Below are 20,114 nucleotides of genomic sequence, written 5' to 3' on the forward strand. Positions count from 1 at the left end.
ATGAATGAGGATCCAAAGGAATATCCTCTAATCAAGGCTAGAACCCAGGGAAGGTAATAAGAAGTGCTTAGCACTGTACTTCTACCATTGAAAGCTTTATCCAAGACCTTGTGTTTGTCTTCCTCTCCCCAATTCAGTTCAAAAGAGAAAAGAAGCCCCCAACTCTGTTCTTTTACAGAGCAGGTGCCAGGCACTTATTAGAAGAGGCCAAGTTTCTGGTTCCTGTGTAGCCCTCCTAGTAGTGTAAACATAGGCGTCCAAGTAACTGGGCGCCTATGGTCCAAGTCTCACTGGGACTTTAACCTGCAACCCAGCCTATGGCATAAGTTGCAGTGCCCCAGCCAACACTGTAGCAGGGCTTGCTTTCTCTCCATATGCAATAAAACAAAATGTGACACCTTTGGTTCAGTTCCGTCTCCTGTGTCCATATGCATTTCCCCCAACATAATTCCCCGATTCTGAGGTAGCTCTCCTCATTTTCTGATAAAGAGGGAAAGCAAAAGAGTAAATTCCTCTTACAATGAAAAGCTAATGCCCCCTAAAATGAAGAATCATCAAGGTCTCAGTTCAAGTTTAATAGAAACTACAAAAGATCAATGGGCTGATGCCCTCTACTGATACATCATACAAATCAGATGGCCTGCCCCACAACACAACTCAGGTCATTCCCTCCAAGGGAAGAAAGGCTGGCCTCCCCCCGACCCCTGTAGGAAAGGCCTGTCTTGTAACACACCACATCTCGGCTGAATCTAAAGTCTGTGTATTGTGTTTTACATGTGGAAAAAAAAAGCACAAAAGAGGTTTTGTTCTCATGGCTGCCCACTGCAGCCCAGCACTAGAGTGGCCCAATACTCATTTCTGCTTGGAGAAATATTCTTTGCTCTTTTGGACATCAGGTTTGATGGTATCACTGCCAGGCTTCCAGCCAGCTGGGCACACTGCAAGAGAAAGGTACCACTAATTAATAACCTGCTCGGTGGTGTGTACCACCTTTCTCCTATGGACAAAAGGTTGCCTCAAAACCAGATCTGTGCCCTTGAGGGTCTGAATATTCACGACACCAGGAAACCTACCCTGCAATCTAAGATCATTTAGCCTCTTAGTGTTTAAGTCTAATCACTTTACAAACATTATGTAATTTAATCCTCACCACACCCCTAATAAACAATTATGCCTAATTTACTCCAGTAACACCTAAAATTCAAAGAAATTAACAGCTTTAACCATAGGATTTGTTTTAAAAATAATCTGTTCAAAGCATAGATGGAAAAAGATTAAGATTTGTTAATGGTAGGTAGTAGGTAAATGGGTATTCATATGTTCTCCATAATTTTATGTATGGCTCAAATACTTTTTTAAAAAAAAGCTCAGGTATGGTGGCTCACATCCATAATCCTAGCACTCTGGGAGGCCGAGACAGGAAGACTGCTTAAACTCAGGAGTTCGAGACAAGCCTGAGTAAGAGCAAGACCCCATCTCTACTAAAAATAGAAAAACTAGCCTGGCATCATGGTATGCACCTACAGTCCCGGTTACTCGGGAGGGTGAGGCAAAAAGACTGCTTGAACTCAGGAGCTTGAGGTTACAATGAGCTATGATGATACCACTGCACTCTACCCAGGGTGACAGACAAGACTCTATCTCAAAAAAGCTAAAACTCTTTGAAGAAAACAGGGATCTTCATGATCTTAGATTTGGCAAAATTAAGAACTTTTGTACATCCAAGGACGTTATCAAGAAAATGTAAAAAGAACCCACAGAATGGGAGAAAATATTTACAAATCATATATCTGTTAAGGATTAATATTCAAAATATATAAAGAAATCCTACAACTCAACAACAAAGACAATCCAATTCAAAAATGGGCAAAGGACTTAAACAGACATTTCTTCAAAGAAGATATACAAAGGGCCAATTGAATATATGAAAATATGTTCAACTATTACTAGTCAGGCCGGAGCTCACACCTGCAATCCTAGCACTCTGGGAGGCCGAGGCAGGCGGAGTGCTCGAGGTCAGGAGTTCAAAACCAGCTCTGAGCAAGAGCAAGACCCTGTCTCTACTATAAATAGAAAGAAATTAATTGGCCAACTAATATATATAGAAAAAATTAGCCGGGCATGGTGGCGCATGCCTGTAGTCCCAGCTACTCGGGAGACTGAGGCAGCAGGATTGCTTGAGCCCAGGAGTTTGAGGTTGCTGTGAGCTAAGCTGATGCCACGGCATCATTCTAGCCTAGGCAACAAAGTGAGACTCTTGTCTCAAAAAAAAAAGAAAGGGCAAAAGACTTAGACATTTCTTCAAAGAAGATATACAAAGGGCCAATTGGGTATATGAAAATACGCTCAACTATCACTAGTCAGGCCGGAGCTCACGCCTATAATCCTAGCACTACTCTGGGAGGCTAAGACAGGAGGATTGCTTCAGCTCAGGAATTCGAGACCAACCTGAGCAAGAGCAAGACCCCGTCTCTACTAAAAAATAGAAACAAATTAATTGGCCAACTAAAAATATATAGAGAAAAAAATTAGCCGGGCATGGTGGTGCATGGCTGTAGTCCCAGCTACTCAGGAGGCTGAGGCAGAAGGATTGCTTTAGCCAGCCTAGCTGTGAGCTAGGCTGATGCCACGGCACTCTAGCCTGAGCAATAGAGTGAGACTTTGTCTCAAAAAAAAAAAAAATCACTAGTCATCCAGGAATTGCAAATCAAAACCATCATGAGGGCCAGGCGCAGTGGCTCACACCTGTAATCCTAGCACTCTGGGAGGCTGAGGCAGCCAGATTGCTCGAGGTCAGGAGTTCGAAATCAATCTGAGCAAGAGCGAGACCCCATCTCTACTAAAAATAGAAAGAAATTAATTGGCCAACTAATATATATAGAAAGAATTAGCTGGGAAAGGTAGCACATGCCTGTAGTCCCAGCTACTTGGGAGGCTGAGGCAGTAGGATTGCTTGAGCCCAGGAGTTTGAGGTTGCTGTGAGCTAGGCTGATGCCACAGCACTCACTCTACCCTGGGCAACAAAGTGAAGACTCTGTCTCAAAAAACAACAACAACAACAACAACAACCATCACGAGATACCATCTCACAAATATTAGGATGGCTATAGTAAAAAATAGTAAGTTTTGGCAAGGATGTAGAGAAACTTGAACCCTTGCCATTGCTGGTATGAATGTAAAATGGTGCCAATGTGGGAAAGTGTGGCAGTTCTTCAAGATAAACATGGAATTACCACATAACGTAGCAACTCCATTCCTAGGGTATATACTCAGGAGAATTGGATACAAGGACTCAAACAGATACTTTTTTTTTTTTTTTTTTGACAGAGTCTTGCTCTGTTGCCCGGGCTAGAGTGCTGTGGCTTCAGCCTAGCTCACAGCAACCTCAGACTCCTGGGCTCAAGCAATCCTTCTGCCTCAGCCTCCAGAGTAGCTGGGACTACAGGTATGCGCCACCATGCCCAGCTGATTTTTTCTATATGTTTTTAGTTGGCCAATTAATTTCTTTCTATTTTTTTAGTAGAGACGGGGTCTCACTCTTGCTCAGGCTGGTTTTGAACTCCTGACCTTAAGCAATCCACCCGCCTCAGCCTCCCAGAGAGCTAGGATTACAGGCGTGAGCCACCATGCCCGGCCTCAAACAGATACTTGTTCACCAATATTCTAACAGCATTATTCACAACAACCAAAAGGTAGAAACAACTCAGTGTCTACCAAAGGATGATTGAATAAACAAAGTGTGGTACATACATACCGGGAGTATTACTCAACCAAAGAGAAATGAAGTTCTAATACATGATGCAACATGGATGAACCTTAAAAATATTAAGTTAAAGAAACCAAGCACAAGGCCGGGAGCGGTGGCTCACGCCTGTAATTCTAGCTCTCTGGGAGGCCGAGGCGGGCGAATTGCTCAAGGTCAAGAGTTCAAAACCAGCCTGAGCAAGAGCGAGACCCCATCTCTACTATAAATAGAAAGAAATTAATTGGCCAACTAATATATATAGAAAAAATTAGCCGGGTATGGTGGCACATGCCTGTAGTCCCAGCTACTTGGGAGGCTGAGGCAGAAGGACTGCTTGAGCCCAGGAGATTGAGGTTGCTGTGAGCTAGGCTGACGCCATGGCACTCACTCTAGCCTAGGCAACAAAGCGAGACTCTGTCTCAAAAAAAAAAAAAAAAAAAGAAACCAAGCACAAAAGGACAAATATTATATGATTTCACTTACATGAACTATCTAAATAGGCAAATTCATAAAAACAGAAAGTAAAACAGAGGTTACCAGGGGCTACAGAGAAGGGGAAATAGGGAATTTCTGCTTAATGGTTAGACTATGAAATGATGAAAAGTTCTAGAACTAGATAGATAGTGGTGATAGGTATACATTATGAATGTAATTAATGCCATTGAATTGTACACTTAAAATGAGTAATTATCACTCTGGGAGGCCGAGGCGGGCGGATTGCTCAAGGTCAGGAGTTCAAAACCAGCCTGAGCGAGACCCCGTCTCTACCATAAAAATAGAAAGAAATTAATTGGCCAACTAATATATATATATATATATATATATATATATAAATCAGCTGGGCATGGTGGCTTGTGCCTGTAGTCCCAGCTACTCAGGAGGCTGAGGCAGGAGGATCGCTTGAGCCCAGGAGTTTGAGGTTGCTGTGAGCTAGGCTGACGCCATGGCACTCACTCTAGCCTAGGCAAGAAAGCGAGACTCTGTCTCAAAAAAAAAAAAAAAAAAAAGAGTAATTATGTCATATGTTATTAAAACTTTCCAAAAGAAAAAAAAAAGGGCAAAGTTTAAATGATTTGCCATCACCCTCCCATCCCCAAGGAAAACAAAAACAAAAAGCAAGCTAAATACATGACAAAGTTAGGACTATGTAAACGCTTAACACTAAGCTACCATTTCCCTCTGGCAGCCCTTCAGAGATCTGAAGGCAGCAACCTCAGTCTACCTTCTCAGCATTCTTTTAATTCTGCCAAACTGCACAGCCTCAAATACAATGATCAAGACCTTAACAGAAAGCCCTGCTTGTTTCATTAAGTAACTGCCTTCTACCTCTTGGTAAGCAAAAGGCAGGATATGAAATCTTTTCCACGTTTATACAAAAGCATAGCCTTCAGCTTTTTCCTAACAACCCCCAGCTACCAATGTGCCTTAGTCTAAACTGAGGAAAGTGAGACAGGGACCAATCTCTGATTTTTCAATTTCCATTTGCTGTCAAATTCTAGGAGTCATAAGAACAGCGAGTTTCATTTGCCCAAGTGAGAGATAGGGAAGCCCCCTTTTGCTCCAAGGATATAATAGCATCAGATGACAAGACTCTGGGTACAGGGTAAAGGTGGAACAAAAGCTAAATAGAAGGCCCAGCTGCCATTATTTTCCTGAAATATCCATCTGGTTGTTATAGTTATTGGCTTTAGTGGCATCAAAGGGTTACGACACAGGTCCTGAACATAAAACAAGCTGCAGAGAACAAACAGCAGCATGAAAGCAAGAACAGGCCAGAGCCAGCTAGAAGTCTGCCAGTAGGTGCTAACAGGCAGACAAAAGATTCCTCTGTCCAAGAACTGGGCCTTACAGTTACACAGGAGGAATAATGGACCAAAAAAGACCTTGGCAATTCAGTCTCTTTAGCTCTAAGGCCTCATGGCTCTTATACTTACATTAGTGAAAGCAAGATCCCCACTTAAATGTTTCACTCATACCCAAAGGTGTTGCTTTTCTAGAATTAAAATGGATTCCAGCAGAACATGCTGAGTTCCACATAAACCAGCCTTCAAGTACAGCAAAAGTGTCATGACTTTCCAAGAAGAAAATGACAATAGACATAGTAACCTCAGTATGAGAGAACTGCCCTGGTACAGAAGGCCCTAAACAGAGTCTTTTTTCAGCATTTTAATTACATACAAAAGAACGGAAGGCTATGAATGTGGATCCCAGCTCCACCATTTACTATGAATAAATGGTGTATTTTTTTTTTAAATGGTGTATTTTAAATATTGGTTTATTGGTCCTTAAAAAGAATGTAGCGTTATTTGTCAAACAGAACATATGTAAACTACCTAGGATAGTGTGTGTGGCATTTATAAGCTCTTAAATGATGACCATTGAAAAGGCTGTACACAGAAAGCTGTGCATGTTCTAGTGGGATGAGAAGCAGCAGACACATGCAGATATCAAGATGAGATTTAAAAAAAAAAAAAAGAGGCCGGGTGTGGTGCTTCATGCCTGCAATCCTAGCTCCCTGGGAGGCCAAGGCTGGCAGATCGTTTGAGCTCAGGAGTTTGAAACTAACCTGAGCAAGAGCGAGACCCCGTCTCTACTATAAATAGAAACAAATTAATTGGCCAACTAATATATATAGAAAAAAATCAGCCGGGCATGGTGGCACATGCCTGTAGTCCTAGCTACTCGGGAGGCTGAGGCAGGAGGATTGCTTGAGCCCAGGAGTTTGAGGTTGCTGTGAGCTAGGCTGATGCCACGGCACTCACTCTAGCCTGGGCAACAAAGTGAGATTCTATCTCAAAAAAAAAAAAAAAAAAAGAGAGAGAGAGAGAAGCAGCAGAGACTAATACAGAGCCTGAAGAAGCAAGCTACAGAGTCACCTAAAGCTTGGGATGCTTGGGTTCAGAAGTCTAGCCTATATGTAAGGCCCTAGGATAAAGTTCAGTTCTGTTTAGTGCTGAACCTCATTTCCCACGAGGAGGCAGTCTCAGTCTCAGCAGGTGTCACCTCCTTCATGGGCCAGGCTAATGCTCGCACATGTTTCTGCAAATTACCATTACCTCCTGGTTATCAGTGCTCACTGATTCCAATATTCTCAGACTTTTACTCTTGAGAAGTTAGCATCTTTGGATCTCTTAAACACACAGCACAGACTCTAATAACTTCATTTTCTCTAAGTCACAGGATCAGAGCTAAAATAGGCCTTAAAAAGTTAGTCTGAACTCCTTATCTCCAGAAAAAGATGAGATGTAGTGAAGGAGTAAGTTTGTCCAAGTCCACTTCTGCCCTGATTTGATGTCAATAGCACTCTATCAGAAATATCCTCAATTACATTAAGCTGGAGAGAGGAGTCAAGATCCTCATTCCCCCACATACCCAGCATTTTGCTGGTTCAGGAACTGAGTTCTTTCCTTTTTTTTGTAAGGCAAGCACAAAAATGAGGTTTATTAAGGAGAGAAAGATAAGATTATAGAGCAAGAGCAAGATACAGGTTTACAGATCCTGATACATACGCCACAAATGATGATGACCAGACCCACTGTCGCAGCAAAGGGAGAGCAAAAGGAAGGGTGCAAAAAAAGAGGGGAACTGAGTTCTTAAAAGCTAAGCTAACTCTTAGCCAGGTTAAGGTTGTTTAATTCGAACAACAGCCATACTCAAAGAGAAGGGGAAAAAAGTCAAAGAGCCTTACAACTTAATAAAAGCCAGGATCAAGTGCTTTAGTGCTTTTCTTTAAATTACAACAATGCTACAAGAACAGGTAAGGAGAGAAGTACCAGTGCTGAGGCAATAGGGAAAAAAAGGGCCCACTCTAGCAAATGCTAGATAAAAACCAAAAGTTGAATGTGTTCAGTCATGTATAGGTTTTACAAAGACAGTCTTACAAAAACATTATCTTTGTTCCCGAGACTTCTAATGAAGAACCTTGACATTTTACCTGAAACATCCTACCTCAACCCCTCCTTCAAAAAAGTTTTACAGGCCGGGCGCGGTGGCTCAAGCCTGTAATCCTAGCTCTTGGGAGGCCGAGACGGGCGGATTGCTCAAGGTCAGGAGTTCAAAACCAGCCTGAGCAAGAGCAAGACCCTGTCTCTACTATAAATAGAAAGAAATTAATTGGCCAACTGATATATATATAAAAAATTAGCCGGGCATGGTGGCACATGCCTGTAGTCCCAGCTACTCGGGAGGCTGAGGCAGAAGGATTGCTCGAGCCCAGGAGTTTGAGGTTGCTGTGAGCTAGGCTAACGCCACGGCACTCACTCTAGCCTGGGCAACAAAGTGAGACTCTGTCTCAAAAAAAAAAAAAAAAGTTTTACATAAAATATTCATGTAATTTGGTATTTAATAACTGTAACTTACAAATTCAACTATCACAGTGTGTAACAGAATGGATTTTTTCCCCCTAGAGGTGGGGGTCTCCTTTGTTGCCCAGGCTGGAGTACAGTGGCTAGTCACAGGCTTCATTACAGCACACTGCAGCCTCAAATGCCTGGTCTCAAGTGATCCTTCTGCTTCAGCCTCACAATTAGCTGGGACTAAAGGCATGTGCCACCATATCTGGTTATAAAATGGATTTTTAAATAACAGAATTGCATTAACTACATCTGTCTATTGTCTTTGGGTAAGTTATCTTAGTCCTACTTTTATTTTCTAAATTTCCAAACTGTATATATTTTTTAAAACTTTAATAAAACAAGTATGAATGACAGGGATTAAGCTCTACTCCCAAAAAATTGTCAAAAGTGGCATGCTTTATCTCTAGATGCAATTTTCAACCTTTTTGTTTTGCCCTAATACATCTATGAGATCTTCCTATACTCCAATCTGTAGCAGTGATTCTAAATGAGGACACAAGACGGGAGTATGTAGTTTGAACAAAAAGCCTTTATAGTCTCATCCCCAAGCTTTCCATTACCCCTGGCCCCACTGTAATCCAGACTTAAATTTCTCAAAGAGACATACCCACCCTTTTCTTATTTGGTAGACTTTGGTTCTACCATCTTTCCCACCATACCATCATTCTGTTGTGCTGTTACCAGACAGATAACTTACCTTCCCCATGTTTGTCAGTGAACTGGAAGGCCTGAACTAGTCTCAGAGTCTCATCCACAGAGCGACCAACAGGGAGGTCATTTACAGTGATCTGCCGAAGGGTACCTTTATCATCAATAATAAAGAGGCCCCTAGAAGAAAGAGATCGAAGGATTAAGGGAGAAGAAACACAGGTTTAGAAATCTGCTTTGTTAGAATAGAGAAGCTTCAAGTCCTTTGGAAATAGGCTGGTCTCCAGGACTTGTACTGGCTTTGCCCATACTGAGGTGGCCCTTGCATAAAAGAATGAAATGAAAGACTCATTGGGGCTCTAGCTTTCTCCAAATAAATGGCTTTCAGCCAATTTTTTTTTTTTTTTTGAGACAGGGTCTTTCTCTGCCTAGACTCTGGCTAGAGTGTAGTGGCATCATCACAGCTCACTGCAACCTAAAATTCCTAGGCTCAAGCAACCCTCCTGTCTCAGCCTGATAGCTGGGACTACAGGCTCATGCCAACACACCCAGCTAATTTTTGTTTTGTTTTGTTTTTTAATTTTTTTAATTTTAGCGTATTATGGGGGTACAAGTGTTAAGGTTACATATATTGCCCATGCCCCCTCCCCCCACTCGAGTATAATTTTTCTTTTTTGTAGAGATGAGATCTTGCTCTTGGCTCAGGCTGGTCTCCAACTCCTGGCCTCAAACAAACCTCCCATCTTGGCCTCCCAAAGTGCCAGGATTATAGACATGAGCCACTGCACCCAGCCCCAATTGGATAATTCTGATGACATACCTGAACGAGATGCCTTCATCAGCCTTTAAGACTCCATAATCCTGTGCAATGGTACGCTTGGGGTCTGATACCAAAGGAATGTTCATGGGTCCAAGTCCTCCTTGTTTCTTAGGTGTGTTGATCCTATAGCAAAAGGCACACATACAATCACATTCATTCAAGCTCTTGTGTGGCAAGAACATTTACTGTACCTACTCCTCCTTTCTCTTTTCCCATATTCCTAATCTAACTTTCCCAAAAAAACTTCAAACATTTTCCAGCAATAAAGTAAATGGCTGAGAACAGTCAAGGTAGATCACCAGGGTATACTCAATTGTAACTCAACCTGCTCCTCCTGTTGCCAGGTAATGAGAGCAACAAGAGAAAATCAGAACCTTTGCACTCCTTCCATGAGGAGCCAGAAACCAATACCTGAAAGTCTACTGCCAAAGCCTCCCAAGCTGCTGCTTAAAAAGTCCACATGCCAAATGGACAGAGATTTACCATGCCAGGTGACAGAAGTGAGAATCCACAGAAGCACCAATCACTTGGCAGTTGAGTTTCTTAAAGTCTTCTGCTCTATCACTGAAAGCAATGATTTCCGTGGGGCAGACAAAGGTGAAGTCAAGAGGGTAAAAGAAGAACACAACATATTTTCCTGGGGGAAAAAAATGACAATTATCGGTTAGCCTCTGAAACAGACTTCCTTGCTTTATAGAGAATAAGTTAAAGACATTTTCCTATGGAAAAAGAAGTTTTCTTTTTAAGTTGATGGCAGACAAAATCATCACTAAATGCCAAGATATTCAATATAGATGTCGCCTAGCAGCTATTTTTGTAACTTGTTGCAGCAGGAAGACCTGCTGAAAAAAGTTCCTTCCAGTTCCAGCTCTATTTTCCTGCCTCCATATTCTTAGCTGCCAACTACAGAATAAACACTGTTCAATCTAATTTTGATCTTCTCTGAGTGACTAAAATTAGCATAAACACTAAGTTCACCAATGAAGAAAAGCAAGGATGTAATTATCTACTGGATAGCCTAATGCCAATGCTTACAAACTGCCCAGAAAAAGCTGAATTGCTGGGTTCTCCCCTGCTGTGAAGCAGTAAGACACCAATAAGAACTTAGAGCCTTTGTTATATCATCCACAATGAACCACAGTAATGATTTAAGTAATCACATGTATTCCTAACACGCTTGACAAGACGAGAAAAAAAATTTTTAAGCTCGGTGCAGTGGTGCATGCCTGTAGTCCCAGCTTCCAAGGAGGCTAAGGTGGGAGGATCCCATGAGCCTAGGAGTTCAAGGCCAGCCTGAGCAACACAGTGAGACCCTATCTTAAAACAACATTTATAAGACAAAAGTTACAAAAGTACTGGTAGGTGACAGAACTTTTAGCAGCAATTTTAAAGAAGTCACTCAGATTACCATTGCAGTACATCTTCAAACTGGCCAGGCAGCCTCTCACACCTGAACTGTTGGAACATTACAAATATGCACTCATTTCCATGTAGCAGCAATATTTCAAAGTCGAAAACAAGTGGCCCTTTTTGAGGTTTACTTCTTTGAAAAGCAATGTCACTAGAAACTGACATCTAAACAACCTCTCCAGAGCTTTGCCAAACAAGCACTTTGAAGCCTCTGCAGGTCAAGCCCTAGAGGGCAGAGAGCAGCTCCTCCTAGATCTCCTCCTTATACTCCTGGGCCAGGGTCTCCTCCCTAGGGTGCTGCTATTTAACTTGTTTGCCAGGAAGAGCCCCAACAACCAAGTGTGATATGTCAAGCAACCTAGTCAAATGTTCTACGCAAACAGCTAATTCCAGGAATTAATACTATACCACCAACAAAGTACACTTGAGACCTGAGTTTCAGGTGTGCATTCTAAGGAAATCTATATCCTCGATTGTCCCAGGAGTCTCAAAAGAACTTGCCAAGTGTCTGTATGAAACTAGGACAACAAGAAAGAAGCTGTTCCAACTGCAACAACGATTCTCCTCTGGGGGCAAAACAGTCAAGGGAATGTATCTAAGCCCTCTGCCTAATGTAATACCTTTGACACATAAAGTTCCCAAACAAACTGAACAAGCACTATCACAGCTCCAAAGACTTGAGCTTAGACTTTAAATGTAGAAGGCCTCTTGTAACAACAGATAATAATGAGAATTTCTCCAATAATGCAATTGTGGAGTACTGAAAAGATAATCGAACTAATATGTCCAGCCATAATGAAACATGTGCTTTCTCCATAAGTGGTCTGGACCTAGGATACATATCCTGCAAGCACCACTTCAACAGGAAGGCAACAACCTCATGATCTAAAGATTCCATCCTAGGAGACAGAAAACATTTTACAGTCAAAGATAACAATGACAAAGCACAACATGTACTCACCATCAAACTGGTATTAACGGATAAACACTTATGTGTACATATAGTAGTAATATTCATTGGGTGTTGGGCAGGTGGGAGGGAGAAGGGAGGGATGGGTATATTCACACCTAAAGGATGTGTGATGATGCGCACCATCTGGGAGATGGACACGCTTCAAGCTCCGACTCTGGTGGGGCAAAAGCAATATATGTAACCTAAACATTTTTATCCCCGTAATATGCTGAAATTAAAAAAAGAAAGAAAAAAAAACATAACAGTGACACAAATCTAACAAGCCATCCCTAGATTACAAAATAATGCCACCTCAATGAGTCCAATGTAGTTACTTTTACCTTTGTAGTCAGATAGGCTGATATCTTTGAACTGACCATCTGGCATAACAGCTGTGGCTTTGAAGTTGGGGGCTGGGTGCCCAATTTTGGCATTTCCTGAAGACATGTTGCTATTAGCTAGAAAAGATAACAGAAAAATTAGAAACAAGCCTTATTTTTCTAGATAACCAGCAACCTTCACCTACTTAAGAGACTCTGCTATAGAACAATCAAAGAATTGTCCAGTGGCCCTGAATACATTAAATTTTATATTAGTAAGAAGTACAGGACAGCAGTCAAGGATCACAATCTGAACTTTCCAACTTTTGGAACAAAACAAGCCTCTGAATCTCAGCCTTTGTTTTCATTTAAAAACAGCAAGGCAATTTCTTTATAAATTGAGGTCATCCTTGTGACTCTTTATGAGCCTTTGTTTATGCAATGGCAGTTTGTTCTGTATGTTATACAGAAGCAGAGTAAAAAAAAAAAAAAAATGCAGCATAGTGTGAGGGAGGGGTGAAGATTCTCAAACCAGAACACAAATATACAATGCCACAAAAAGTCATGTTGCGGCCGGGCGCTGTGGCTCACGCCTGTAATCCTAGCTCTTGGGAGGCCGAGGCGGGCGGATTGCTCAAGGTCAGGAGTTCAAAACCAGCCTGAGCAAGAGCGAGACCCCGTCTCTACTATAAAAAATAGAAAGAAATTAATTGGCCAACTGATATATATATAAAAAAATTAGCCGGGCATGGTGGCGCATGCCTGTAGTCCCAGCTACTCGGGAGGCTGAGGCAGAAGGATCACTCGAGCCCAGGAGTTTGAGGTTGCTGTGAGCTAGGCTGACGCCACGGCACTCACTCTAGCCTGGACAACAAAGCGAGACTCTGTCTCAAAAAAAAAAAAAAAAAAAAAAGTCATGTTGCCCTTTATCTGCACTGTGCCTCCACCTGCCTTCATTATGTGGGAAGCACACTTGACTTTTTTCTCCAGGTAGATTTATCCAACCCAGCACGCAACCTAAAACCAATCGAACATTTTAAGAGGCAAGTCCAAGACACTGGCATCTGCTCAACTGCAACACTTTTGGTACTGTGTTTAAGCCCTTGAAGTCCTTTCAAAAATGGGTTCCTGACCTTAGGGCTAGTATCTTGAGGCATAAATAAGTAGAACAAGAGTCAATTTGTTGCTGAAAGCAACATTGCACCATATTCACTCAGGTCAACACCAAGATAAGGAGTTAAGATTTAACCCATTAAGTCATGGTCTGAAAGTTTTTCCAACAAGTTCGAATTCTTGATTCATCACATCACAACCAAAAGAAACCTTGTAACATGGATCACTGCGAACTTTTTACTGCTTACAAAAAAAAAAATCTTTTAACGCCTATAACAAAAAAAGGGCACACAACTTGGCAACCACTACAGGGTGTGACCCTAAATGGCCTTCTTGTCCAAACCTGCTTTTCCAGGTGCTCCCCCCACGTCCAAGGCCCAACCAAACTGGGGTAAAGGATGCACGACTTCTAGCTGGTGCAGGGCACCTTGAAGGGATCTGCCCAGAAACACAGGAGAACCCCTTAATTCCTCTTTAGGTACCCTCCTGTCATTCCCATAATCACCCCCGTCCTAGCCCTTTGGAAAGCGCCAGCAGAAAGAGTGCACAGTCCTCAACGAGGCATTTGGGATCATCAGAAACTTTATTTTCCACGGACCAAAAAATAAAGACAGTTGGAAGGGAATCTTAGCGCCTGTAGCTCCGCCGCTAGTCAATGCTGAGGGACGGAAACAGCCTTTACCCCGTCACATGATAGTCAGGCCACCTTCTATGGCCACAGGTCAGGATGCAAGTCCATTCAAGAAGCTTTCCGAACCCGCCCAGCCCGGCAAGAGGCTGAGTCGAGGAAACAGAGACAGAGACTGAGCCACCACCACCACCCGAACCACACCACCGCAAGCTAATCATCGGCCTATGCTCGGGTTGCCAGGGGAAGAGATTCGAATCAACGGAAGCCTTGAGCCACTCCCATTATCACCCCCGCCTTAGCACTTCGGAAAGCACCAGCAGAAAGAGTGCGCAGTCCTTAGCGAGGGCATTTGGGATCATCAGAAACCCCATTCCACAGACCAGAAAATAAAGACAGCTGAAAGGGAATCTTAGCGCCCGAAGCTCCGCCGCTAGTCCATGCTCAGGAACGCGAACAGCCTTTACCCCGTAAAATGATGGTCAGGCCGCCTTCTAAAGCCACAGGCCAGGATGCAGGTCCATTCAAGAAGCTTTCCGAACCCGCCCAGCCCGGCAGGAGGCTGAGTCAAGGAGACCCCACCACCACTACCAGCCCGACACCCGCCGCGACAAGCCCATCAACGGCCTGTGCTTGGGTTGCCAGGGGAAGAGGAGACTCGACTCGAGAGAAGCCTTGGGGTTCAACCAGGTCCCGGCACACATTGGGGTGAGCACGTGGGCGTTCATATGGCGCCCGAACTCTCCCGGGCGCCAGGCCTTAACTGGCCAGCCGCTTTACGCGCCACAGCAACCCCACCTGAGGGCGGGCGGGCCCGAAGGAGGAGAAAAAGGCGACAGGCGGGGTGTGGGACGCTGCGCCTCGCTCCGCCGTGGCCGCGCTGCCCACAGACTCACCTGTCCAAACACAAGTCGGCGCTGCCCACAGACTCACCTGTCCAAACAGAAGTCGTCGACAACTAAGCCACCCACGCCACCCAGGAAGACGACTCGCAAAGCGCGCGCGGGGCGCTGCCTATATAGCCTGTAAGGCTCTCGCGAGAGTTACAGGGGGCCCGGGTGTGGGAGGAGGATAGAGCGGGGGTAGTCTGTCCGAGCCCCGCCACGCCCCGGCGTGCCCCTCCGGAATGACTCAGCGCTTTCCCTCGCTGGGGCGGGCGTGGGCCCAGAAGGAACTAATCCTCCTCCCGGCCACGGATGGCTGAGGTTGAAGAGAGAGGCGCCGTTTTGAGTGCCCCCAAATCCAGACGCTAATCCGGGATCTCTTTGGATAACCAGGATTTTCTTTATTTCTGTGATCCCTGCGCACTGTGCCCTCTATGCTAGCTGCTGCCGCCATTTAATCCCACCAAGCCCTGAGAACTATCTAAATATTTCTAAAGTTCGCAGCCTCGGCCCTATGGTTGATCCTCAGTAACCTTCATTACTTAGACACTCTTCCTCATTGTTATCTTTGATTACAGGGTTGCTGCTTTCTATCTCCTATTCATTCTTTCCACTGAGACGGAAGGAAATCTGATCATGTCACTCCTCTTATTTGTGGTTTTAAAAAACTGTGGCTATGCCAGACACGGTGGCTCACGCCTGTAATCCTAACTCTTGGGAGGCTGAGGCGGGGGGGGGGGGGGGGGGGGGGGGGGGGGGGGGATGGATCCTTTGAGCTCAGGAGTTCGAAACCAGCCTGAGCAAGAGCCAGACCCCCGTCTCTACTATAAATAGAAAAAAATTAATTGGCCAACTAATATATATAGAAAAAATTAGTCGGGCATGGTGGTGTGGAGAAAAATCTAACCCACCGTTCTGCTTCTGTAAATTCCGCTCGCTCAACCCTACTCCCTCCCCTCGCTGGCGCTGCTCGTTCAACCCTACTCCCTCCCCCGCCGGTGCCACTCTGTAACTCCCCAGCCTTTAGTCCTTGGAAACTACTGACCAAGATTAGAAATTCCCGACATGAGCTCATCTGGTACATGTTTGTGCAAGGTCGAAGCCCATGAAACTTTCCCCCCACCCTGTGACCCCTAGCCACCTGCGTGTGGTTTCTGTCTATAAAAATCCTAAGGAAAAAAAGGTCGAGGCGGCAGCTTCCTTAGCTCGCTTGCCCCTGCGCGCGCTGGTAAATGAATCCACCTCATGCTATTGCATCAAGTCTCTGGACTCTGAGTTTTTTTTTGAGCGGTCGTCTCTCCCCCACACGGGCTGTACATTTCTGCGGCCCAACAGTGGCACATGTCTGTAGTCCCAGCTACTCGAGAGGCTGAGGCGGAAGAATTGCTTGAGCCCAGGAGTTTGAGGTTGCTGTGAGCCAGGCTGATGCCACTGCACTCACTCTAGCCTGGGCAACAAAGTGAGACAGTCTCAAAAAAACAAAACAAAACAAAAAAAACCTGTGGCTAGGAGGGACTGGCAGGGTGGCTCACACCTGTTATCTTAGCGAGACTCTTCCCTTGAAGCAAGGAGTTGGAGACCAGCCTGGGCAACATAGCGAGATTCCGTCTCTACCAAAAAAATTTTTTTTCATTATCCAGGCGTGGTATCATGGGCCTGTAATCCTACCTACTCCAGAGGATTGCTTGAGCCTGGCAGTTCGAAGCTGCAGTGAGCTATGATCACTCCACTGCACTCCAGCCTAGGCGACAGAGCAAGACTCTAGTCTCAAAAATAAATAAATAAGTAAAAAGACAAAAAAATAAAACTGGGGCTCTGTAGTCAATTTCTTGAGCTAAAATTCCTCGCTTTCATTTTATGTGTGACCTTGGGCAAATCTTAATCCTGTTACACCTTGGTTTTCTCACCTGTAAAATGGGAATAACATTAACACTTCACTGAAGTAATCTATGTAGTTCACTTAGCATTTGGCACAGTACCTGGTCCTTTTTTTTTCTTGTTTTGTCTCCCCCCCACCCTCCCCAGAGAAGAGGTATCACTATGTTGCCTAGACTGGTCTTGAGCTGCTGGCCTCAAGTGATCCTCTTGCCTTGGCCTAAACAACCACACCTGGTCCCACATTAGAAATGTTAGCTAAGATGTTACTATAACTCTTCATCATCCTCACCTATAACACCCAGAACAGAGGTTAGCTGTTTCAAGCCTTCAGGCTTTTGTTCAAAATTGGAAAACCCATTCCCTCCCAATTGGGCTAGAGAAAGCATGTCTTTGAAAACTCAGTTGAAGCATTACTTCCTCTGAAGCTGTTCCTGATCCTGGCTCATCCCCAGAATTTACCATTCCCCTCCTTTGTGTCCAAACAATAGCCTGTATAGCTAAAAAAAGAAAATCTTTTAAGCTATTTCACTTTTTATATGTCTGCCTCTCCCTGCCAGACTAACTTTCTGGAGGGTAGGATTTGGGTCACATCTATCTCTGTGTCCCCAAGTCACAACATGGCATCTAACATAAAACAGAAGCTCAGTCAGTAAGCATTTAATAAATGATATTATGTCCCTCTCTCTGTCCCAACCACCACCAACTCCCTTGGCCTTTGTAGTAGGATAAGAAATGAGGAAGTGCTGTGTCACGCTGGTTGATCATCTCTATTTTTATTTATCATCCTATCTTGCAGTAGTGATTTGTTTGTTTTTTCCTTCTCTGCCAGAGGCTGAACAGTTATTTGGCATTATTCATTTCTTTCTGGCAGGGGTAGGAACAAAGAAGTTCAGAGCTTAATAATGAATAATTACTGGCTATGAGCAGACTAAACCAACAACAGACAATGATACTTCGGCAACAAGAAAATTGCCATCTATCATATCTACCATGTGCCAGGCACTTGAGTTTATTTGTCTCATTTAAGAGCCAAAAGAGACACACACACAGTGGTGCATGCCTGTAGTCCCAGCTATTCAGGAGGCTGGGGTAGGAGGCCTCACTTGAGCCTAGGAGTTTGAGGCTAGCCTGGATAGTATAATGAGACTGTGTCTCTTTAAAAAAAAAAAAAAAAAAGTTATCCTGGCCCAGAGAAATGTTAACAATGTAATCTATCCCCTTGGGAATATGTGTGTGTGTGTGTGTGTGTGTGTGTGTGTGTGTGTGTGTGTGTGTATATAACAAAATAGCTGGACTGGCCGGGTGCCGTGGCTCACACCTGTAATCCTAGCACTCTGGGAGGCCGAGGCGGGCGGATTGCTCAAGGTCAGGAGTTCGAAACCACCTGAGCAAGAGCGAGACCCCGTCTCTACTATAAATAGAAACAAATTAATTGGCCAACTAATATATATAGAAAAAATTAGCCGGGTATGGTGGCGCATGCCTGTAGTCCCAGCTACTCGGGAGGCTGAGGCAGGAGGATTGCTTGAGCCCAGGAGTTAGTTTGAGGTTGCTGTGAGCTAGGCTGACGCCACGGCACTCACTCTAGCCTGGGCAACAAAGCAAGACTCTGTCTCAAAAAAAAAAAAAAAAAAATTGCTGGACAGAACACTGAAAAGAGAAGAATACTGTTGAACACTTGCCTGTGTGATTGCAGGGTCTCCCCAGAGAATAGCAAAGCTTTCAGAACTTCGGAGGAGGAGGCTTTCTCACAGGGTCTGGTATATACTTCTAGCTCTTTTTTTTTTTTTTTTTTTTAAGGCTAGTGAAGTGAAGCAGTGGGTGTGGAGAAGGAACAAAGGAATCTGTGAGGGGTAGTGATCAATTAGTTGTAAACAGCACTGCACTGGGACCAGCCCTCTAGCTCTACATTTACACATACCCCATTATATTCTTCTCATTTGCTCACCAGTAGCCTGGGAAGGATTCTTCCTGTTTTACTTACCTTTGTAGTACCAATCCTAGCACAGTAACTGGTATAAAAGGACTTAATAAATATTAGAATGTATTGAAGATTTTTGAGATGTGGAATTAAATGATTCGAACTATGTTTTAGGAAGATGACTCTGGCAGCTGTGTGCTGGATGAGTTTAATGACTAGAAAATTAGGCAAAGAGACCAATTGGGAGGCCACTGCAATGGTCGAACCAAGAGAAATCTCAGAACTGTAATGTGACGTTGGCAGCAGGATGGAAAGAAGGAAAAACAAGGGATATTTCTACAGGCTTTAGGATTAATTGGATTTAGGATGAGAGGAAAGAGTTAAATCTGATACCTTGGTTTCTTGGTGACATGAGTGATGTCATTAACCAGTGACATTGGAAACACTGGAGGAGAAACAGGTTTGAGGTTAAAAACAATGACAACCAGATAAGAAAAAGAGCCCTAATTTGTAGGATTTGCCTTCTTCCATGTTGTAAATATTCCCATTGTAGTTGATTTCAAGCTAAATGTATGATATCACTGAACACAGTTGAAAAGAGATGTACAGTAGCACATAATTAGGTAGGTAATACTTCTACTATACAGATATAATAGATATAACCTCAAGAGTATGGATAATGCTGAATATTTATTACCTTTGTTTATACTATAAATTATTCCAATTTAAGTTTGTATAATTTAGTTTTTAATAATGACTGTTTCACAACTAGCACACAAAATTTCTGAAAATTTGTTGATCCACTTTTACGAACCAATACTAGCTACCAAAAATGTCAAAATGCAAATAGCTGGCTGGAGTAGACCACTGATCTTAACACACAGTGAAAGACCCCAGCCTAACTCTTATGAGAACACTGTTGCTATGATTTGAATGTTTGTGTTTCTCTAAAATTCATGGTAGAACATAAAACCCATGAGGGCTCTGGCCTCATGAATAAGATTAGTGCTCTTAGAGGCTTCAGAGAGCTGCCTGGCCTTTCTATGTCTTCTGCCATGTGAGGACATAACATTTGTCCCTTCTTCCATGTGGGGACACAGCCACATAGCACCATCTTGGAAGCGAAGAGCAAGCCCTTATCAGATGCCAAATGTGATGGTGCCATGATCTTGGACTTCTCAGCCTCTAGAACTATGAGGAATAAATTTCTACTATTTATAAATGAAAAGAAAAAAACAAGCCTTTATTGAGTAATACCTGTACTGTTTTACAGATGAGGCACCTGAAGCCCAGAGAATTTAGGTAAATTGTCCAAGGTCATAGTTAATGGGTGTTAGAGCCAGATTCCCTCCCAGGCAGCAGAGCCATCATGTTGTATAGTATGCAAGTATGATATTTATATAGACTATAATGTGAATGGTACCCTCTGGAGTTGTGTTT

The 20,114-nt window shown here is 43.5% G+C and overlaps 1 protein-coding gene across 1 annotated transcript; it reads right to left on the reverse strand.

Moving 5' to 3' along the window:
* Positions 1–560: 560 nt before the first annotated feature.
* Positions 561–15,051, reverse strand: PRDX1 (peroxiredoxin 1). Its single transcript, XM_012776015.3, has 6 exons — positions 14,925–15,051; positions 12,272–12,388; positions 10,052–10,205; positions 9,569–9,691; positions 8,798–8,928; positions 561–938 (listed from the first exon to the last, which is right to left on the reverse strand). Exons 2-6 carry the CDS (start codon positions 12,375–12,377, stop codon positions 853–855), a joined length of 600 nt encoding a protein of 199 aa, XP_012631469.1. The 5' UTR covers positions 12,378–12,388; positions 14,925–15,051; the 3' UTR covers positions 561–852.
* Between the last annotated feature and the right edge of the window lie 5,063 nt (positions 15,052–20,114).

This window comes from Microcebus murinus, chromosome 2 (genome assembly GCF_040939455.1).
Source record: "Microcebus murinus isolate Inina chromosome 2, M.murinus_Inina_mat1.0, whole genome shotgun sequence".
Lineage (NCBI taxonomy): Eukaryota > Metazoa > Chordata > Mammalia > Primates > Cheirogaleidae > Microcebus > Microcebus murinus.